The sequence below is a fragment of the Dermacentor albipictus genome, unplaced genomic scaffold (genome assembly GCF_038994185.2).
Source record: "Dermacentor albipictus isolate Rhodes 1998 colony unplaced genomic scaffold, USDA_Dalb.pri_finalv2 scaffold_14, whole genome shotgun sequence".
NCBI classification, from domain to species: Eukaryota; Metazoa; Arthropoda; class Arachnida; order Ixodida; family Ixodidae; genus Dermacentor; species Dermacentor albipictus.
The window spans coordinates 6,775,444-6,799,594 of NW_027225568.1; the positions used below are offsets into that span (position 1 = coordinate 6,775,444).

Here is a 24,151-nt window from a genome sequence, read left to right on the forward strand (position 1 = left end):
AAAAGAAGTTTGTGGAACTCCATTATCGCCAATGAAGGATCAGAGTGGGGCGACGCACAACGTTTAGTAAAGAATATCAGCTCAGTTCCTGCAGTACCGATGAAATCGGTGCACTGCCCCTGACAGTACCACGCTTCCTGAAAATGCGGCCAGCGCGCGCCGCCGTAGCAGACGACGCAGATCACGACACTGCCCCTCAAGCGTGTGCGCCTGCTCGAGCTGCTGCCGCCGCACGACTCCATTGCTTGCCGCATCGCGACGCAATACGTTCCGGGTTTTTCCCCTAGTGTGAAACAAACTGCACACGCTATATTTGCCTTTAAGAAGATCGGTACGCTTGACGATTATTTTTATGGCTGCAATGCGGCGAAAGGGCAGCGTCTGCTTAACCATGTAAGGGACGCTGAGCAGGTAATTGGAAACGACATCGTATGTGCCGCCGGAAAAATCGTCAGCACATACGATGCGGCACATACATACGGCACCTACGAGCTAAAGTCATTTTTGCAGTTTCTCACATTATGTTTGCTACAAATCCGTGTTGTCTCTGATGGCGACAACGTACTTCTATCGACACTGTGCGGAAATAAACAAGATATATCGCTGCATAGCACAAGTACGACATGCGCACACAACTTTAACTAGTACGTCCCCTACAATATGGAATAGAGGCAGCAATGTAGACAGCTTGGTCATTTTTTAACAGTACTCAAGAGACGGAACTTGAAAGTATTATTAATCATTCCTGCTTCAGCAATACCGGCGCGACCAAGACGCGGGTGTGTATCGTCCAGTAACCCGATCGATCGGTGCAGTGGTGAAGCGGGATTGAACACCGGTCATGTTCAATGCATCATGCACATATTCAATTTCTCGGCACGCGTGAACTTCGGCCACTGCTAGCGCATACAACAGACGTGGTTTCCATTCTTAGACAGCGTACACACAAACGAAACACGAGAAAGAAGACAGGACAAGCGCTCGTTTAACTTAAAGTTTTTTATGAATAAAAGGATTATGTACCGAGTAATTATTAATTTCACGTGGGTTACATATAGAAACCGTCATACACTCAGGAGTGATCAATGAACGAGCTCGCTTCGTTTGCCAGATGTTTACTTCGCTCGGCGCACCGCAGTAATCCATGTCTCTCGTCTGCTTCTTTCGTACCATTTTCTTGTGAATCGGCAAAATTTCACTGGTGGCATCAACCTTTTCATGTTTACATTGCTGTCGTGACAGTTAACAACACAATAATAATTTCCGGTCATCCGAAGAGGTGCCGTCGCAAACAAGAGACGTTTCGCGCGCAGCGCGAACTGTACGCGGGCGCGATCGTGAATGGGAGGCGGCGGCGGAAACCCCCGCTGGAGATGAAATCGCTCCGCCAGGGGAGAAACGAGCGCTGGCGTCTAGGATGAAACTTGGCGTGCGGTCGTCTATAGAGGGGATGGCATCTCGGCTGGCGCAGCGCAATCGACGTAGCGTGACTGACCGCGAACGACGCTGGCCCGCGCGCCGATAACGTCGGACTATAAACGGGCCTTTACGGCCAGGGGAGCGGAGCGGGCGAGCGGAGACACGACTGCGCATGCGCACAACGCTGAGGCGGCCAGCGGTTTTACGGAGCAGCGTTTACGCCCGCTGGAAAGCACTCCCCAGCGGAGGGTATTAGCATAGAGAAAGAAATTCAACAAGAGGGGACACTCTTCAAAAACTGGCAACAGGAAACACGTCACGCCTAGTTTCAACAACGTCCGTTAGTTGACACGAGCATCAGAAAAAAATAATGTGAAATAAACTTCCAGACAACGTTTTATTTTTTTATTCCTTCCCACTAAAAGTGAAAAAGTTTTGCGTGTAAATGAACTTATACTTTGCAAGTTTTTGTTGCGTTGCCTAGCAACAAGCTAGCGGCACGCCAGACACGCGTGCATACGTCATGCGCCAGACAAGCCGCAGAAGTGAGCGAAGACGGTCGTACGTGCGAAGCTAGCGTGCTCAGCGACCCGTCTGTTTTGGATATAGCCCATTTTTTGGGGGCTCCCGGCCATCTCTATGCTTCTCTTGCGTGTCGTCTGCATTTCCACACTGCACCACTGCACTACTGGACTACGGCAAGGTGAGAAATTGTGTTTGACAGTGTGCGGCGCATTTTAATCACATTTAGGCTTAGTTCGAGTGGCGCAGTTAGCGAAAAACAGCACCGCCGTCCTGGCGCAGTTAATTTGAGTTAATGTCTCGTCCTGGGAGATGTTTGCGACGCTTTCTATGAGCCGCAACTTTACTGTAACTTATTTCGGTAGTATTTGGGTATGCTTGCCGCGCCCGGCTTATTGACGCAGTAAGCGAAAACCGGCTCGGCCGTGTGAGGCATTTGCGCATGTGCATGCGTGCACTACGTCGTAGCGCCTGAGACAGACAAGTTTTCGCGCATTCTGTGGCCTCCCAACATTATTGTAACTAACGTCGTTATATTTGGGGCAGTTTAGAAGCACGGTTGCCGCGCCCGGCTTATTGACGCGGTTAGCGAAAAGCAGCTCGGCTGTGTGCGGCAGTTTCGCGTGTACTGAATCTTACTGGTAGAAGTTCGTGACGCATTCTCTGACCCGAAAAAAGTATTGTAAATTATTTGGTAACTTTTTGGGATACCTTGAGGCTTGCTCGCCGCGCCTGGGGTTGTGAAGCTGTTAGCGAAAAAAGCAAGCCGCGGCCGCGGCCACAGTGAGTTAGTCTTGCGTGTACTGAATTTTAGTGGGACAAGTTTGTGACTCATTTTATAGCCCTGCAACAACATATACATTATTGCGGTACTCACGCTTCTCGAAAACGCGATTAGCGATTGCCGAGAGTGATAACACGGGAGTGTTGCATGCGCCGGCAGGACGCGTAAAAGATAACACGGAGGAGCTCAAGAACATGACATTTATGTATTCTGAGCGACTGAAAACAGGCATTGCACCGACGAGTCTGACTTGAGTGCAATTAGAAGGCATTCTGCGAGCGTGTAACATGGTCTGGCCTAGCCTGTGTTGTAGCTACCTTTGTGTACTTGGCGTACCATCGTGTCGGCCGAGGCCAAGTTGTTTTGGAAACGCGCAGTCACCCGTGTATTTATGCACTTAAAGTGCAGGAAATAATGCCCGGGAAAGGAGGGGTGCTTGAAAATCGGATGTTCAGATTTTGGCATTGCTTCGGAGGAGTCTTTGCTGCGAAATGTACGTAAAAGTGAATTTATCTGTAATGCCGCTCATTCACCACTTACGCACGTTTCGCCTCTACACGCAATACTCCTGTTAGGTCAATATACGGAAATCATACATGCTTGTAATTTACTTTCTTTCAGCTGATGGCATCCGGTGGAGCATCGTACGGCAATGACTGCTGCTTACCTGGTGCCACAACTTTGGATGAATGCAGAAGCCCGGAACGAGCATTTATATAGAGCAAAAAAAACATTCCATCATTTCAGAAGACGTCTTTCGTTTTCTTTATGAAATTGCACCTGACAGATTCGGCGCAGTCTTGTAAAGGTCAGTCGCAATCGTTTCTACTTAAAACGATTCCACGCGAGGTTCAGCAGAGGCAAAAAAAAAAATGAATGCCGCGCTGAGCAGCGGAGCCGGCGCGGCGTGTACCAACTGGTTTTCAAAACGCGCGCGCCCATAACCGAAACCGGAAGGAGTCTTCAACATCCGCTTGGTGTGCTAAAGTGAAATCGGCCGCTGGGCTCTAAGGGAGTGTCCGCTCTTGTTGAAATTTCTTTCTCTATGGTATTAGCGGCGAGAATTAGGAGTGGCGCCCTCTCGCGAGTGACGTCATGGCCCGGACGCCGCTCGCCCCGGCTCGCTCGGCTACCGCGCGCGCCCGTTCCCTTCGTGTATGCTTGGGGTACAGGTGGCTCGAGCAGCAGAGGCGTAGCTAGGTCGCCTGGCACCCGGGGCTGCTTAGCTCTTCTGTCACCCCCCCCCCCCCCGGGTGTAGTCCAGGAAGGCGAGGATATCGACAATTTTCGGGTGTCGTCAGACGTGTATGACACCCCCCCCCCCCCCTACTGGCCCAGTGCACCCGGGGCCCACGGCCCCCCCTGTTGCTACGCCACTGCGAGCAGTACGTATTGAAGGATACGTCGTCTTCTTTCAGCTGCCATACCTTAACCACAGTTTCTTCTTGAAAAGCGTGCGAGTCGAGAAACTTTGCGGCTTGGATATCGCAAGCTAAGTAGCGTTAAAGGGGTCTACTAGGTTTTGCAATGCATATATGCGCCGTGTCTATCGGTAAATTTCGACTAAAAAATGAATATCTGCAAATTCAACGCGCGAAGTTGTGTATGATGCTTCGCTAAACACTTGACATTCCTTCAGTATTTAGCTATGAGAGGCATTGCATTTTACGTGGAAGAAAAATTTGGCAATTAGCGTCAACATGTTATCCAATGTTAGAAAGACACTGCCCAGCGAAGCTGTCATCATGATTCTTATTACTCCGGTGTGGTGTTCTATTCAAATATGGCCATTCATTATTGAGTAAATAATCGGCGCGCATTTCTTATAAAAAGTTTGCTGCTACTTTCATCCTCCTCTGAAACAGGCCTCCAAAAAAGGAATTGCTCATGGCTGCTAACACGACGGCGCGTCATGTAGAGTATTTACATAGTTAATTCCCAAACACCATAGTAGCAATCACCTCAGAGAAAAGTGTCGTTGTTAAGATCGAGAGCCACTCAATTGAAAGTGATGAAACGTTTCATAGTGGCCCTCAGTAGCCTTTATTGACAATATGGCACACCCCTGATCACGTAACGGTAGCAATCGACTGTCCGTATGGCGAGGCACGCTATGTTCGCGAAACCCATCAGTTCACTACAACTTCGAATTAAAACCATAAAGCATTTTTTTACAGCGCCAACTGGAATGGCTGAAGTATTCTCGAGCTACTACACCGCAGGTTAGATTGCCTACAAAAGGAAAATTCAAGCACCTTCTGTCTCACCATGTCTCGATCCAGCGTTATTTAATTATACAAACGGATAACTATTCGCTTCGTCGGTACATAAAAGAGAACCTTGCAGGCTAAATTAAGTTTGCTCCAATCCAATCGCAAACATTCATAAAGAAAGCACCACAAGCCTTGCATATACTTTCACTTGATTTCTGACCCTCCACCGGGGGAATTTCGATATCTTCAATATGTCCCATACTACTAGTCATTGACGCTTCGAATTCTTTCTGGCTGCAGCTATGCGGTCCAGCAGGCATACTTCACTAAAAAAATTGGGCCAAGCAGCTTGTGTCAGTTCGCCAAAGAGATTCGTCATGTATACTCCTCAAGCAACAAGCACCAGTAAATTTCCCAAGTGAGTTTGATTTGATTTGCTTTATTAACTTCCATTCACACACATACATGTACAGAGGAGTGGTAAATGGAGGTGGATGAGGGAAAAAAGCCGCACAGACGCAGCTTGAGGTAACCTACTTCACTAAAAAAATTGGGCCAAGCAGCCTGTGTCAGTTCGCCAAACAGATTCGTCATGTATACTCCTCAAGCAACAAGCACCAGTAAATTTCCCAAGTGAGTTTGATTTGATTTGCTTTATTAACTTCCATTCACACACATACATGTACAGATGAGTGGTAAATGGAGGTGGATGAGGGAAAAAAGCCGCACAGACGCAGCTTGAGGTAACCTCACCCCGTTAGGTACAATATGGCTGCATGGAGTAACACATCAAGCGCCATATAAATTACATTTATATAGTGGCCATAAAAAATTGCAGTTATACAATATATGAAAGGACAGTGAAATATTTCTACAATAACAATGCAAAACACATTGCAGCATTGAAATAAATAAATGATATACACTTGGTAACATAGACAAAAAAAGAGGAACATAACATACATTATTAATCATTAACAAACGCGCTCTAAAGAGGTGAGTTGAACGTGTAGCACGGAAAAGGGAATATATATTGGTACATTCCTATTTGTACTCTGTAAATAGCTGTAAGCCTTCATTACCTTTACTTCAAATTTCCGCCGCTTAAAAAAAGTAAACACGTGCAAAACCGCCTAATGTTGACAAGCAGTTAAAGAAGCAAGTGAGGCGTGTAGAATCTAAGCTCCAGTATTAGTTAAGTCCCCGTGCTAGTGCCGAGCGTTTCTGTGAGGAAATGCACAAATTCGATATTATACCATGAACTATTCGTCGTGAGCAAACCTGTTTTAGCGGAATAATATCAACGTAACTGCTGTAGAAGTCATATATAGCCAGCTTTCTGACATACTTGTTGCACCGCGGCAGGCTTGGTATCATAACTGGATTCCTATAGGCTATGCTTTTGCGATTGTCTATCCGCGTATGAAAAACCCGCAATGGGCTGGTCTGCGTCGCTTCGGCTGGCACTGTAGCGTTGCCTTCGAGAGCTGCATTGTTGTCTAAGAAATTAGCTCTTTGAATAAATGTTCGCAAAGGAAGACGTCGTAAAAATATATTTGAGACGACCACCATAAGTATACAAGCAGAGAGAACGAGGGCGAACAAACGAAAACACCGCAGAAAGCGCCCGGACAACGCCCAAACTGTAGCAGACGACAGGCGCGAGTCCGTGCCCTGACGTCACGCGAGCGGCGCTCGCAGCGCCGCTCGCGTTCGTTCTCGGGGCTAATACGCAGCGCGCGAGCGTGCGTAAGCGCGCGAGGGCGTGTATGGGAAATGCAAGATGGCAGCCGCGAACATGAACGCCGGCAGGTCTACATCGACGACGGCGACTGCGGCGCTGACCTGTACATTAGTACTCAGTACATTATTAACAAATAATGTACTGAGAACATGTAATATATCTTTATTCAACATTTCTTGCATTATAAAAGCAAGCGTAGTTCAAATTCATTTCTCAATAACTCCTATTCGAACCACTAGGTGGGGCAGCAGAGCGCCCCGCTCTTAAGTCCCTCAATCATATAAAAGTACCGCCAGGCTTTGATCCAGCCGAGAACGCCTGCGATAGGCTGATCGGTGACATGTGACCTTCCTCCGCCCTTTTGCCGCCATAAAAGTTCCTGCGCGCCGGGCGAAGAGCGCGCGTTTAGCCTGTTGTGCTTTGCACATCGCTGCGATAATTTCGTTCCGGGAGGTCTGAAATGCCTTGTTGCTGTGCGGTTGGGTGCCGAAACCGGACGAAGGATGGCAAAAAGTTATTTTGCATCGCGCGCGGCAACCAGAACCTGACCAGACGAAAAGTATGGTTACACAGAATTGCACGGACGGACTTTGAACCGCCGGTAACAGCACGACTATGCGAAGCAAGTAACATACAACGATACAAAGGTGCGATAGAAAGTAAACACGTGCGTGTGTCGAGCGGTGATAGTATTTCACTCGCGTGCATGAATGTTGACGGCTGAAGTTTGTGGAGATTATTTGTTTTAGTTCGCTGTGAGCCCGCGGAATAGATCGGTATGACCTAAGATGCGAAGGACCGAAATGCCTTGTTGCTGTGCGGATGGGTGCCGAGATCCGACGGAGGACGACAAGAAGTTATTTTGCATCCCGCACAGCAAACAAAACCTAACCAGAAGGTAATTCTGGTTGCATAGAAATGGACGGAAAGACTGAACCGTCGGTAACTGCACGACTATGCGAGGAAGGTAACGTAGAGCGATACGAAGGTGCGAGAGAAAGTATACACCTGTGTGTGCAGAGCTGCAGTATTATTTCATTCGCGCGCATGAATGTTGACGGCCGAAGTTTGTGGGGAATACTGATTTTAGTGCATTACGAGCCCGTTGACTTAGCAAGTGCAGTATGACCTAGCATGCAAGTAAATAAATAGTGGGGCAGAAACGCATTAACTCGCTGACAAATATCCTCATTGCGTTACGTGCGATAAAAAATAAAATTCAGCAGCGAATTCTACTTTTACACTTTCCTCTGTTTGTGCGCGCGTTGTTACCTGCGCTTTACAACATGTCCAAAATGTTTTTTCCAATATCCTAATCGTATTTTGTGCATTGCATATGTGAATAAATATATTGCTAATTGCCTGCATTACTCTGTTTTTAAAAACAAATACTGCATAGCTACAGCTACTGGCCGTCAAATAATAAAGCGTAATACAGTATATAAAAGTACATTACATACAGCTGCGAGCTCGTTCCTTCCAAGTTTCCCTTACACTCGAAGTTGTTTCAGTAATCGGCAATGCCATTTTACTGATGAAAAACACAAAACTGCAAATGAACATAAGGAAAACGCCACAAGCGATACATGGATTCCCAGCAAAATACAGTGCAGTTATGGCTGGGTCAATCCGCGTGCGTTTCGTATAAGGGCCCTCTAATTCTTACGGGGCTTTAGCTGTGCACGGAGGCGAAAAGGGATAAACACAACAATGCGCGTCATGATTCGAGTTTACGCGGCCACGTCGCACGGTTCACGAGAACAGTCAACCACATTCACACACGCGCACACACTACGCTCGATGTTGGTGTGCCGCGAGATCAGATCGCGCTGGCAGCCCGAACACGATCGAGGAGACACGCTGACACGATCCATACCGCCTCTTCATCATGTCACGACAGTTGCACTGGCTCTACCAGCATTGAACCACAAGACACAGCAGTCGTCGTGTAATCGCTACACTACAGACACACTCAGCGGCAAGAAGACTGTTTGCGCACTCGTTTCCACAAACACACAGGATGTTGTTTAGTTGCCGTGAGGGTCGCGCGCTTTGAGAGTTGCACGTTTGAGCGACGTTATGTCGAAAGATTTCCGGTCCAAGCGACTGTCAGCCTTCATTTTTACACGACTTCTTCGTTCAATGCAACCGCTATGTGTACGCAGCACACATACATGCAAAAGATTTCACAGAGCATACGGGATTAAGCGTAAGCAATCACCAAGGCTCAAGCGGTGATTGAGCGCAAACGATGGAAATGTAAACACGCGGAATCGAGGCGATCAAGCCCTCATTACGCTCTCTTAAGCTATTTTCTTGAAGCACTCATTTGAAATTAAAGCACTAAATTTAGCAGTTCGGCACTTTTTTTCCTTTTTCGCCACAGTCAGGCGCCAGTAGGTATTATTTCCGTGCGTATGCAGATATTTTTTCATCTCACGAATGCCACGGCGCCGCGGTTTAGCGTGGGCGCCGTCTGCTCCAGGAACTTCCGAGGTGGCGCGCGCGGCAGATGTCGCTACCTTGGAAATTATAGAGGGACCTTACCCCGCTCTTTACCCTGCTCGAGCGGGTGAGTGATCCGCCGGGCTAAAATTATTTTTTCGCGAGCCGCTCCGCTGGCGCAACGGTGGAGACCGCGAGCGGAGCGAAACGTAAACCCGCTGAGCTAAAAGTCTCTGATAGTCGGGCGCACCGGCGCAGCTAACGTAACCGGCGGCTTCCAACGCGCCCCGACGGGCCCGGCGCCGAAATGGCTCCTCAGCCATTCGCGCGTCGAAGTCGGCGGAACTCTCGCACTACAATGCATTGCGCGCGAAGAAAAAGGCGCCAACACAACTCCGCAGACGGCTTTTGCGGACAGCGCGCGACTTGGCGAACCTTCTGCGCATGCTCCGAAGATAGCAGCCTACGGCGCGCGCCTCAAGCTCCACCACTGGAAAAGCTGGCGCCACCGTCGGCGTGACGTGCTAGGAGGGATCACGTGGACATAGCGGCCGCGTCGGCTGCTTCTGGCGCGCCGCAGCGAGCTGAAAACGAGTTTAAATTTCCTCGTACGCTGCGGCCCTCATTTAGTGCCGAAATTTTCCCGCTTCGAGTGTCTCCTTTACAACGCTTGAAAGCACTACAATAAGTAGTGGCTGCCGTTGAAGGCGCGCAACATGGTAGGCCACTTCTCGGTGCCACAGGGCCGGACGCACATAACAGAGGCCGGTGTCAGCCTTATTCACACGTAGCCGCAGGACAAGAAGCTGCGAGAAGCTTGGCTCGCGAAACATAAAACCAGCAAACAGTCACCGGCTACAACTCGGGTATGCAGCAAGCACAGACGCGAGGAAGATTTCTGCTACGGCGCCCTGTCTGCGATGTTCTGAAAACGCGTACTGAGACGCTCGCCCGAGTCCGCTGCCCGACTAATGTCATGACGATATGTTCTATGAACTTGTCGATGCTACAGATATTGGCAAGTTCAGTGGAGGGGAAAAGCAGCGGTAAGAAGTACATTTAAAAAAAGCATGGCATATGGTCATGTTTGTGTTATGAATTAATGCACTGGATTATAAAAAATTAGCAGTGGGAAATTACACGCTGAGGGCACCGATAAACATACAGTGCGACGCAACTCGAGAAATAGTATTGAAAGCTCAAAGAATTAGAAGAAAAGAAAGATTGAATCATCGCGACGGCACATCACAGGCGTCGAAGTCTCTACAATGAAATTATTTTTGAACAGCTCTGATAGCGCCCACGCAACAATGGTTGCTTGTACATTGTCAAATCCTCACATTCTGCGGCCTAACGCTCATGGCACGGTGCGAAAATGCGCGCGCGGAGAAAGCGAAACAGTGCGCGGACAAGCATGCAGACGCGCAGTCGGTCGCTGCGAATCTGCGCGATCGCTGCATTGAGGCTTCGTTCTATTACGCTCCATTTAGTTATACAAGCGCTATAAGAACATATTTCACATAGTTTGCTCTCAGCGTTTACCTACCTTTCACGCAAGAAGCCGGTTCGGGAGATTCCATCGTGGCGACCGCGCGCAGTGGCGTTCACTGTACGTATTCGGTAAAGAGATAGCGTCTGTAAACGATTGTGTGCTTTCAGTTTGCCCAAGATTATAATTTAGACAGTAAGAAACTTCTCTTGTTTCGAAAGTAGTTACAGAAATGTCCAGGAGAGCTCGCGCGTGGTGTTTTCAATGACCGCTGACTGCAAAACCTATGAGGAGCGCGCCACGTGATCCCTCATACTACGCCAGCGAGGCGCTTCCGATAGATGGTGACTCCGTAACTCCTCGCCGCCAATAGCGGGGATGCCATCTCGGCTGGCGTAGCGCAACCGACGTAGCGTGACTGACCGCGAACGACGCTCGCCCGCGCGCCGATAACGTCGGACTATAAACGGGCCTTAAATGAACTGCGGCTCGGCGGCTACCTCTTCGCACCACATCCCACAAATTGGTGACCCGGACGTTCGAACCCAGCCATGCTAGCTTCAGCGCAGCGAATCTAACAATGCGAGAGTGACGTGGCCGCACGCGGTCTCGCAAACGTCCCGCGTTTGTAAGGTGTCCGGGAATTCTGCTTTGATGATGATGATGACGGTGGCCTCATGGTTTGGCTCATACCCACACTGGAGGATTGGCCAAAAATTGCGTGCTGGAACGATTACCTATTCTATTGAAGTGCTACATATTCGATGAAAAAAGAAAGAAAGAAAAGGAAACATACAAAAACAAACTACAAGACAACAATCAAAAAGTTATTCGTTTTGTTGATTGTATGTAACCGCAAACGGCATCAAACACGTCCCTGTGGCTGACCCCTATAACTGACGCATCGAAAGATAGTATGATTCCTGATGATAACATTAACCCTAATTTAGCAAACGGAAGTTCTATATTTCTTTTTCTTAACAATTTGTATCGCCGACATACAACAAATAGTGATCTAGTGACTCTGTTTCTTGGCAGTAAGGACACAGAGACGATAGCGTCAGACAAGTCCCGTGTAAATATAGGTTTAAAGGAGGGAAACGGCAGCGTAATCTCGTGACCACTACTTCTGATTGTCTTGATGGACACCAATGGATTTTCCATGGAAATGTTAGGTGCTGAAATTCTGTCCATGTCATTATTGATTCATTGACATCTCTATGAATTGAATATTGTCAATATCTGATTGCTGTTATGTGCGCCACTACTCGAAGAACCGGCATCATAGGAAACTCATGGATTATAGCGCTATTGACTCTGCCATTTCATTTGAATGTAAGCCACAGCAGCCAGGTACCCATAATGGTTTTAGAGAATTGCACTGTGAAGGAACTAATGTTAGAAACGTCTTTAGAGTTGCTGAATTGGATGAAGCTGTAAACGAAGTACAGACTGAAAGAGAATATATTAACCGCATTTAATGAGTTCGAAGGCAGTTTTCGAAGCGCTAAAATCATTACTAATAGCTTCATTCGTGTTCCCTGAGCTGCTTTGAATTCTTAACAAATCGGCCACCATTCAAGAGAACAGCGATCAGGCTATAATTTTATCCATCGCAGCATACGTTGCGACTGCTAGGTCTTGAAATAGTATGCTAAAACATAAAATCACTAAAATAAGCACATTGAACGCTGTAACGAAAAGGCCAAGCTTCAGCGGCACACTGAATGGGACACACGCAAAGACACAAGCACTAAATGTGGGGGAGTGACGCACGTGTGACGGCGAGGGCTTGAACATCGTCTCTGCTGCAGTCGGCGATGGTGCACAGACCCAGGCGCACTCCCAGCACTCGCTTGTCCTCTTGTGCACGCAGCAGTACCGGAGACTGCGAAAGAAGATGGTGTCAGTCGGACACGCCTGCAGCAAACAACATTTCCCGTCTGTCTTCCGTTATCTTCCAACCTAAGATAACTAAAAGGCCATATATATATTAACGACTGCGTTCCAGTTATACAGTCTTTTTTTGCGTTCTCCTATTGGCCTGAGTCACAACATCTGCAGGCTTGGAGTGGCGCCTGTCACCGGCAAAAGATGCCGAGAGCGAGAGTGCTATACTAATCCAGGTACAACCAAATTAGGAATGCTCACTAACCTTCTACAAAGACACTCCCTCACCAGAACAGGAATTGGCCTCCCTGGTACAGTATTCGGCCACCACCTCCCAAATGATAATCATCATTATCAGCCTGGTTACGCCCGCTGCAGGGCAAAGGCCTCTCCCATACTTCTCCAACAACCCCGGTCATGTACTAATTGTGGCCATGCCGTGCCTGCAAACTTCCTAATCTCATTCGCCCACCTCACTTTCTGCCGCCCCCTGCTACGCTTCCCTTCCATTGGGATCCAGTCCGTAACCCTTAATGACCATCGGTTATCTTCCCTCCTCATTACATGTCCTGCCCATGCCCATTTCCTTTTCTTGATTTCAACTAAGATGTCATTAACTCGCGTTTGTTCCCTCACCCAATCTGCTCTTTTCTTATTCCTTAACGTTACACCCATCATTCTTCTTTCCATAGCTCGTTGCGTCGTCCTCAGTTTGAGTAGAACCCTTTTTGTAAGCCTCCAGGTTTTTGCCCCGTAGGTGAGTACTGGTAAGACACAGCTATTATATACTTTTCTCTTGAGGGATAATGGCAACCTGCTGTTCATGATCTGAGAATGCCTGCCAAATGCTCCCCAGCCCATTCTTATTCTTCTGATTATTTCCTTCTCATGATCCGGATCCGCCGTCACTACCTGCCCTAAGTAGATGTATTCCTTTACGACTTCCAGTGCCTCGCTGCCTATTGTAAATTGCTGTTCTCTACCGAGACTGTTAAGCATTACTTTAGTTTTCTGCAGATTAATTTTTAGACCCACTCTTCTGCTTTGCCTCTCCAGGACAGTGAGCATGCATTGCAATTGGTCCCCTGAGTTACTAAGCAAGGCAATATCATCCGCGAATCGCAAGTTACTAAGGTATTCTCCATTAACTTTTATCCCCAATTCTTCCCAATCCAGGTCTCTGAATACCTCCCGTAAGCACGCTCTGAATAGCATTGGAGATATCGTATCTCCCTGCCTGACGCCTTTCTTTATTGGGATTTTGTTGCTTGCTTCATGGAGGACTACGGTGGCTGTGGAGCCACTATAGATATTTCAGTATTTTTGCATACGGCTCGTTTACACCCTGATTCCGTAATGCCTCCATGACTGCTGAGGTTTCGACAGAATCGAACGCTTTCTCGTAATCAATGAAAGCTATATATAAGGGTTGGTTATATTCCGCACATTTCTCTATCACCTGGTTGATAGTGTGAATATGATCTATTGTTGAGTAGCCATTACGGAATCCTGCCTGGTCCTTTGCTTGACAGAAGTCTAAGGTGCTCCTGATTCTATTTGCGATTACCTTAGTAAATAGTTTGTAGGCAACGGACAGTAAGCTGATCGGTCTATAATTTTTCAAGTCTTTGGCGTCCCCTTTCTTATGGATTAGGATGATGTTAGCGTTCTTCCAAGATTACGGTACGCTCGAGGTCATGAGGCATTGCGTATACAGGGTGGCCAGTTTCTCTAGAACAATCTGTCCCCCATCCTTCAACAAATCTGCTGTTACCTGATCCTCCCCAGCTGCCTTCCCCCTTTGCATATCTCCCAAGGCTTTCTTTACTTCTTCCGGTGTTACCTTTGGGATTTCGAATTCGTCTAGACTATTTTCTCTTCCATTATCGTCGTGGGTGCCACTGGTACTGTATAAATCTCTATAGAACTCCTCAGCCACTTGAACTATCTCATCCATATTAGTAATGATATTGCCGGCTTTGTCTCTTAACGCATACATCTGGTTCTTGCCAATTCCTAGTTTCTTCTCCACTGTTTTTAGGCTTCCGCCGTTCCTGAGAGCATGTTCAATTCTATCCATATTATACTTCCTTATGTCAGCTGTCTTACGCTTGTTGAATAACTTCGAAAGTTCTGCCAATTCTATTCTAGCTGTAGGGTTAGATGCTTTCATACATTGGCGTTTCTTGATCAGATCTTTCGTCTCCTGCGATAGTTTGCTGGTATCCTGCCTAACGGAGTTACCACCGACTTCCATTGCACACTCCTTAATGATGCCCACAAGATTGTCGTTCATTGTTTCAACACTAAAGTCCTCTTCCTGAGTTAAAGCCGAATACCTGTTCTGTAGCTTGATCTGGAATTCCTCTATTTTCCCTCTTACCGCTAACTCATTAATCGGCTTCTTATGTACCAGTTTCTTCCGTTCCCTCCTCAGGTCTAGACTAATTCGAGTTCTTACCATCCTGTGGTCACTGCAGCGCACCTTGCCGATCACGTCCACATCTTGTAAGATGCCAGGGTTAGCGCAGAGTATGAAGTCTATTTCATGTCTAGACTCGCCGTTCGGGCTCCTCCACGTCCACTTTCGGCTATCCCGCTTGCGGAAGAAGGTATTAATTATCCTCATATCATTCTGTTCCGCAAACTCTACTAATAACTCTCCCCTGCTATTCCTAGTGCCTATGCCATATTCCCCCACTGCCTTGTCTCTAGCCTGCTTCTTGCCTATCTTGGCATTAAAGTCGCCCATTAGTATAGTGTGTTTAGTTTTCACTCTGCCCATCGCCGATTCCACGTCTTCATAGAAGCTTTCGACTTCCTGGTCATCATGACTGGATGTAGGGGCGTAGACCTGTACAATCTTTATTTTGTACCTCTTATGAAGTTTCACAACAAGACCTGCCACCCTCTCGTTAATGCTATAGAATTGCTGTATGTTACCAGCTATATTCTTATTAATGAGGAATCCGACTCCCAGTTCTCTTCTCTCCGCTAAGCCCCGGTAGCACAGGACGTGCCCGCTTTTTAGCACTGTATATGCTTCTTTTGGCCTCCTAACTTCACTGAGCCCTATTATATCCCATTTACTGCCCTCCAATTCCTCCAATAGCACTGCTAGACTCGCCTCACTAGATAACGTTCTAGCGTTGAACGTTGCCAGGTTCATATTCCAATGGCGGCCTGTCCGGAGCCAGTGATTCTTAGCACCCTCTGCAGCGCCGCAGGTCTGACCGCCGCCGTGGTCAGTTGCTTCGCAGCTGCTGGGGACTGAGGGCCGGGGTTTGATTCTTGTGTTCATATAGGAGGTTGTGGCCAAGTACTGCACCAGGGTGGCCAATCCTGCTCTGGTGAGGGAGTGCGTTACCGGTTCTGGTCACCGGGATCAGGCCACACTCCAGGCCTCTTTGTGCAATTTCATCAACACGCGGTTTTTTTTTTGTTTTTTAATCCGGTGGAAAATTGCCGGCACCGGGATTCGAACCACGGACCTCTTGCACGCGAGGCGGGTGTTCTACCTCTACGCCACCGCTGCACTCCCAAATGATATCTACAATTAACACACGGCCCTCAGTCTCCAGCAGCTGCGGAGCCCCTGACCTAGGCGGCGGTTAGACCTGTAACACAGCAGAGGGTGCTAAGAATCTCTTGGTCCGTACAGGCCGCCAATGGAAACTGACCCTGTCGACCTTTAATTGCGGAACACTGTCGAGTGAAGCTAGCGTAGCAGATCTCTTTGGGGAACTATGAGGCATTGTTTCGGTGACCATCGGCCTTAGTGAGATTAGAAAACTGGTGAGGCTTGTACATTGCCGAATCACGGACACGCCCGCTGCTATAGAGGTCTCCCAGAGATGAAGCAATACAGGATAGGATTCCTAATCCTTAAGGACATAGCCGGAAACATTGAGGAATTCTGCAGCATCGATCAGAGGGTAGCTTTAGTTGTAGGTAAACTTAATAGGAGGTATATATTAAAGGTATTACTAGCCTACGCTATAACATCCAGTCACGATGATGATAAAGTAGATCAGTTTTGCGAAGACGTAGAATTAGCGATGAGAAAACTGCAAACTCAGTATACTGTAGTAATGGGCGTCTTCAGTGCAAAAGTGGGGGAAAAGCATGCTGGTGAAAAAGCAATAGGCAATCAAGGCGTCGAGTCTAGGAACGCTTGAGGAGAGATGTTGATAAAATTTGCAGAAAGGAATAAGCTTCGAATACTGAACACCTTTTTCAGGTAGCGTAACAACAGAAACTTGACCTGGAAGAGCCCTAATGCTGAAACAAGAAATGAAATTGATTTCATGCTTTCTTCTGATGTTAGCATAGTGCAGAATGTAAAAGTTATAGGTAGGGTAAAGTGCAGCGATCATAGGTTAGTGAGGGCTGGGATTCACCTCAGTTTGAAGAGAGAAAGAGTAAAATTGGCCAAGAAGAAACAGGTCAACCTAGTAGCAGTAAGGGTAAAAGCAGACAAATTCAGGCTGGTACTTGCACACAAATATGCAGCCATATAACAGAGAGATGAAGATGACATAGAGGTAATGAATCAAACCGTAACTAGGCTACTTCAGAGGCAGCAATTGAAGTGGGAAGTAACGAACCAAGGCAAACAGTTGGTAAGCTCTCCCAAGTAACAAAGGACCCTATAAAGAAACGACAAAGAATGAGAGTGGCCAAATCAAGAGATAATATAGAATTCGCGGAACTGTGAAAACTGATCAAAAAGGCCAAAATAAGTGATATTCGAAACTATAACGGGAGAAAGAGTGAAGAAGCCGTAAAAATGGACGCAGCTTGAAATCAATGGAAAAGAATCTTGGCATAGGACAAACCAAGATGTATGCACAGAAAGATAAGCAGGGTAATATCATCAAAAATCTCGAAGGTATGGTGAAAGAAGCGGAAGAATTATCTACTGACCTGTACAGTACCCAGAGGAGTCAGGATACCTCCATTACAAACAGTAAAGAACAGGATACAGAAACTCCACCTATAACTAGCGACGAGGTCAGAAGGGCCTCGCAATACATGAGACGAGGAAGAGTGGCAGGAGTAGATGGAATAACAGTCGATTTAATCAAAGATGGAGGAGACATAATGCTTGGAAAACTGGCGGCTCTTTATACGAAGTGTCTATCGATCGCGAATGTCCTAGAAAACTGGACGAATGCAAACATTACACCCATCCACAAAAAGGGAGACAATAAAGAATTGAAAAATTATAGACCATTTGCATACTCCCAGTATTATACGAAATATTTACCAAAATTATCTCCAATAGAAAAAGTCAGCACTGGAATTTAGTCAACCAAGGGAACAAGCTGGCTTCAGAAAGGGATACTCTACAATGGACCACATCCATGTCATTAACCAGGTTCTCGAGAGATCCGCAGAGTACAGCAAGCCTCCCTATATGGCTTTCACATATTAAGAAAAAGCATTTGATTCAGTAGAGATACCGGCAATCATAGAGGCATTACGTACTCAAAGAGTACAGAATGCTTACGGAAATACCTTAGAAATTATGTACACAGGCTCTAAGGCTCCCTTAATTCTACACAAGAAAAGCAGGAGGATACCTATAAAGAAAGGGGTCGGACAGGGAGACACAATCTCTCCAATATTATTCACTGCGTGCTTGGAAGAAGTTTTCGAGCTATTAAACTTCGAAGGTTTAGGAATAAAGATCGACGGCGAATATCTCACCAGCCTTTGATTTGCCGATGACATTGTTCCATTCAGCAACGATGCAGACGAGTTACAACGAATGATTGAGGACCTAAACAGAGAAAGTGTAGGAGTGGGGTTGAAGATTAACGTGCTGTGTTTCTGATCAAGAGTGTTTCTGAGCAAGAACGACTGATTGATTCTTTGTCAAATTCATAACTGGTGTGAAAAAGGGCATATGCAAATCAATTTTGAGAAATCTGTTTCCATGACAGTTACGAATAAAAAAAACTCCATTGATGTTTTCGTACGCTGTAAATAATAATTTAATTAAGCGTTCCAGAAAGCTGAAATATCTTGGCGTAACAATCACTGGTAACCTCAACTGGAATGAACACGTCGAAAACAAATGTAGATCAGCCCAGCGCAAGCTTGGTTTGTTACGGCGTAAATTGAGAGATGCTGCACCAGATATTAAACTTAAGGCATACACTACCATTGTTAGACCAAATTTAGAGTATGCTTGTATAATTTGGGACCCTCATCAACAATACCTAAGATAAATTAGAGCGCATTCAGCGACTGGCGGTTAGGTTTATTTTTTCTGATTACGACAAAACTCATTCGGTAACCTCCATGCTCGTCAGGGCTGGTCTCACTACGTTGGCTGTGCGCAGGAAAATCGCACGCCTTAAGTTTCAACTCTATAACTCTATCAACTCTATAACAATAAGCTGAACCTGAATTCCAGTTTGTATTTGAAGCCTCCTGGAAGGGTTTCACCACAAACTAATCACAATTACGCTATAATGAATTATGTGCCAAGAGTTGATGTCTTTAAGCACTCTTTTATTGTCAAGACAATTGTTGAGTGGAATAACTTGAATTCTGTTTCCGAGCAATAACATGGTTGACTCTTTTGAAGAAAACTTGACTGCGTTCTTTGGGTGTACTTTGTGCTCTGTATTCCCACCCTGTAACATCCCGGCAGGGCTCACAGTACTGGAAATAAATAAAAAGGTAAATAAATAAATAAATAAGTAAATAAATAAATAAATAAATAAAGAAGACAACGATAATCATAAATAGCCGGGCAAGGGAACAAGGGTTCAGGATAGCCAGTCAGCCTCTAGAGTCTGTGAGGGAGTACGCTTACCTAAGCCTTCTTATCACAGCAAACCCTGATCATAAAAAATTGATATAAGAATAAAAATGGGTTGCATCGCATACAGTAGACATTGTCAGCTCCTCACTGGAAAATTACCACTATCACTGAAAAGGAAGGTGTACAATCAGTGCATTTTACCAGTGCTGACATATAGGGTAGAGACTTGGAGACTGACGAAGAAGCTTGAGAACAAGTTAAGGACCGCGCAAAGAGTGATGGAATGAAGAATGCTAGGCATAACGTTAAGAGACCGAAAGAGAGCGGTTTGGATCAGAGAGGAAACGGGTATAGACTATAGTCTGATTCACATCAAGTGAAAAAATGGAGCTGGGCAGGTCATGCAATGCGCCGCTTAGATAACCGTTGGACCATTAGGGTTACAGAATGGGTTCAAAGAAAACGGAAACGCAGTCGAGGAAGGCAGAAGACTAGGTGGAGCAATCACATTAGGAAATTCGTTGGCGTTAGTTGGAATCGGTTGGTGCAAGACAGGTGTAATGGGAGATCGCAGGGAGAGGCCTTGATCCTGAAGTGGACATAAAACAGGCTGATGATGATGGTGGTGATGATGATGACTGGCCTGAGTGGTGACCACCCTCACCCTTGCTATCAGAACCAGCCGGTGTAGAGTGGGGAGGGGGGCAGGACTGAAATGGAAAAAAGCGAAATGTTCGAGTTTTGAGGTTTATTTATTGATTTCTTTCTGTACATCAACAGAAATCGAAGCAAAAGCAAAAGGCTATGCAGGCTGACAGAGGCTTTTGATGCTGTATACCCCCACCCGGTAGCAATTTTACTTCATCGTCATGGTTCATTAAAACCGTGCGAGCGTGGTTAGGGATTCTGGGTCCGGTGTCAACAAATCAAGAGCCGAATGGACAATACTTGTCACACGCAACAGTTCGGGATATGCCAGCAGGCTGGCTGCTTTTGCAAGAGTGCGGATACGGAATTTCGTGAGTGATAACTTGGTTTATTCGACGCGTGATTCGTTCATGTGGATTCCCGTTTGCGGGCTAAGTTAAGCCAAGTTAAAAGGAGCATGAACTTTAAAAATATTCTCGGGTGTTACATGCTAAAACCACAATGTTTTTATTATCGGAACGCTGCCGCCGTGGCCGGGATTCGATCCCGCGACCTCGTGCTTAGCAGCAGCCCAACATTTTAGCCACTAGGCAACCACGGCGGGTTATATATTAACAGCGTATTAGCAATTGACAGGAGTGCGAAGCACAAAGAAAAAGCTAGATCTACATTGGAATATTGCATACTCGTAGTGGTCGACATTGCCGTATTTATGTATAAGCGGCTTTTATATAGTTACCTAGCTGAGCCCAGTACTCCGGCTAACATGAAAGGCATATCGAGTTTCACTGGTTCGCATCTGTGGGACCAGTGTTACACATTACGCTTGAGACTGTAATGCATCGAGCTCTCTCAAAACATCGCCTTCCGAGACAGTTCATTCATTGATGAGGTTTAACGTCCGAAAGCAACACTGTGACGCTATAACGAATGACGTGGTGGAGGACTTTGCTCCCTGGCGTTCATTATAACGTGCGCCCACACCTAACCAGAAGAGCGTCCTCGCATTCCGCCACCAGCACCATTGTGGCGAGTGCAAGGCAGCAGTACATACGGGATGGGTCGATAGTAAAAACACTTGTGATAACAGGCCGTCCAGATTGCTTCGGTGTGTTTATTGACACCATTGGGCCCGTCTCAGGGTGGGAAATGTTCATGGCTTTAGAGGTTCCATCGTCCACATATGTTGCCGGCTCAAAGCTTGCTTTTATCAGATGGAAAGTAACCGCTTCATGCACTTCGGCACTTGACAATGGCCACAGCGACTGGCGATATTGTACAGTGCTCGGGGAATGAAACGCGACAGGGAGCATATACTAGAGCCCTGCATATATGCAAAGTACTCGAAAGTACCATGTCATCTCAATAGGAATCTGGACACCGACGGTGACGGGGACTCCGGTCTAAATGTACGCGCCAAAATTACGTTAATGTGATACGAACTGATGCGGGTGGAAACTGAAGTATGCGCATTAGTTAGCCATAAATTGACGCATTTCATTCCGTGAGCACTGTATGTGTGAGTTGCGATAAAGCTCCACGAAAAACGTTGAGAGCGTAAGTTACAGTAGCGACATGGCCATGACGTAGCGCATGCTTAACTCAAGCACCTTCAAACCGGTGACCTTTCAGTTCATAGCATATCTTTCCCGTGCTCTACGAGTGCTAAAGGTAGCATGTAAAAGGTGCTAAAGGTGTAAAAGGTGCTAAAGGTGTACACGTAAGAGAGTTTATATACAACTTATATGCTCTTCTTCGTTGTCGTTTTCTTTGGTTTTAGGAAGGTAGTCGGGCGTCTTAGTCGCAAGTATTCTGTAAGTGGATACAACCAGGCATCATTGTGAAATTTCAGTAAGGTTCTGTAGTTGCAGTCCATTCGAGCGCCTGTGCTCAAGTCAACCAAAAATCTAGCCCCTCATTCCCGCCTTTATCCTTTTGGCTCAACGGCAGGCTACTTCGTGGCACATTTTGCTCTGTTTCGCTAATACTAATTTTTCGCTCTTCGCTTTTCATAGAGAGTATCATGCAAGCAATGGAGAAGTTTCTGTGGTCTGTGACTCCTGTTCTTCAAGTGACATTCTATTGATACACGCGCCACCCAGTTGCAACAAACTCAGGCCAGCTCACCCGCTCGTGGGCCATGATGAAGTTAGGCAGCATCTCGTCAAAGAATGAGGTGTCATTGGCCATCTTGACGTAGACGTTGCAGTACTGGCCGCGCGCCACTTCGCCGCCGTTCCGGTCGCGGGCCATGGTCTCGATGCACTCGTCGAAGGAACCCAGGTCGGACCACGTGCCCTGGAACAGCCCCGTCGGGTACTTGGCGCTGGCGTCGATCACTGCGAGGGAAGACGCACCATGGTCGGCCGGTTGGTATCACACAATTCATCTATAAACCCAAATGCAACTGCACTTTGCTAAATGAGAAAACAAGAACAAGGCACACCCAGGCACGTGGTCCGCCTACTGACCCCAATAGAGCAAAATTGACATGTTAACAACGATGGCGTGGTGGGCTAGTTGGTAAAGCGTCTTAAAGGGTTAGCAGTGCACACGGACGGCGGCAGAGAGAAGAACAAGACACAGCACTAATTGTAGCTCTGTGTCCTGTTGTTCTTCACTCAGTCTCCGTCTTTGTGCGCTGCTAACCCTTTAAGATGAGAACTTCATTCTTTTACCGATGCAAGTCACTCAATGCCCTTAATTTCAAACAATAGGTAACACTCTCTCAGAGAAACGTAGCAAGGTGGTCTGGGATATGACGCAAATTCACTCTAACAAAATAGCTTTACACAGAAGAACGCTACCAACCATGCGAAATCGAATACGCGCCGAGTTGGCATACGTTCCAGGAATGCCGACGGCTCATGGACGGGTAACATGTCGCGTTTGCTCACAACGATGACGCGTACCTACTGGGGGTACTGGTGGGCTTGCGGCATTTCTCACATCTTGGCCCTGAAGCAGTACTGCAACATACCACGACGTTTGGTTTTCCTTCCCTTTTCTGATGGCGCGGTATGCGGTAACTTCTTCCTCCTTCACTTTGTTTACCTCGTTGTGTCTGCTGGGATAAGACGGGCGCAAGGATGACGGCTGGAGGAGAGGCTGTTTTTGCATTGACTAGTTAACACGAATGAAACGCAAGAAGGAACATTTGCGTGGAACGCGTATTTTCGCGATAAATCGCAAGAAAAGCTGAGGGCTCTCTGCCAAATAATTTGCAAAAAATATTTGTTTTTCGGCTATCCCCAGTTGATAAAGACGAGCTTGGGCTCGTGTTCTCGCGCGATCACGCGATCTAGCGTGCTCCCGCGCTCCGCGTGGTAAAAGACGAAAGGGAACGAAAGGACACGTCAGCGGCCAGAGCAGCAGCAGCCACCGCAGCGGATGGTCCCGTTCTACAGCGCCATGCAGGGCAGCGCTCCCGTCTCGAAAGATGTCATCCACCCACGAGCACCACATGCGGCCAGCCGTCGTCGGGGCCGGCGAGAAGAGCGCGGTGGCCCGCGCGCCCAGCATCCATCGGGCACCCGGGCTCCTTGGAGCAACGGCGGACTCCATCGAGCTGTTCCGGCGACGCGAGGTGGTCCACTGGCGCAGGAGGCCACGCGGCCTCTCCAGCGCGGACGTCACCGCCAGGAGCGAGCTCGGCGCTACGCGGAAGGTCAACGGGTGCCGCTGCAGGAGGCCTCGCACCGGGCCTCGCTTCTCCGCCGAGTGCTAAGCGGACAAGCGGCGGCGTCATCGCCGAGCGGGCACGTGCCGTGTGCATGAACAACGGGAGCACCGGGACGTCGCTCGGGCCGAGGGGCCGTCGCTCCTCTTGCTCGCCAGCGGCCCGGGCCTCCTACTGGCGGCGAGCCCAGTGCACCCGTCCGCGGTGCGCCCCCGGATTATGCTCTCCATCACACCGGGGGTGCCCCTGCCGATGACCTGTCCGCGCCGGCACTGCTCGCCGCAGCCCCAGCCTGCCCGGGCCACGATGCAGCAGCGGTGGGGCCTCATCCGTCGGGCCACAGGGCGACGTCACGGGCCCTGTTGAATCACTCGGCTCGCACGACGCGGGCTTGGGGTGTCGGTGCTGCCGTCGGGCAGCACCAGCACCCCGATGTTTTTTGCGAACGCTGTGCTGACTAACTTTTTTGCAGCGTGTTCTTGTGTGATTTTGTGTGTTTCAATTTTTCTTTATTTCAAATTGTACATAAAATGAAATCCA

At 47.6% G+C, this 24,151-nt stretch overlaps 1 protein-coding gene across 6 annotated transcripts in view; it reads right to left on the minus strand.

Annotated features, from left to right (window-relative positions):
• LOC135898723 (uncharacterized) overlaps positions 1-24,151 on the minus strand; it is a 90,725-nt gene extending 66,574 nt beyond the window's left edge. For 2 of the 6 annotated variants that reach the window (XM_070528685.1, XM_070528684.1), the window contains exons 1-3: positions 22,845-24,151; positions 22,060-22,271; positions 12,393-12,504 (exon numbers count right to left, since the gene is read on the minus strand). In XM_070528685.1, the coding sequence (XP_070384786.1) occupies positions 12,393-12,504; positions 22,060-22,271; positions 22,845-23,052 (532 nt within the window). In that variant the 5' untranslated portion in view covers positions 23,053-24,151. Of the gene's footprint in view, positions 1-12,392; positions 12,505-18,855; positions 19,182-19,948; positions 19,995-22,059; positions 22,272-22,743 lie in introns of those variants that run through there. The other 4 variants (XM_065427830.2, XM_070528687.1, XM_070528686.1 and 1 more) reach the window with 4 other exon arrangements.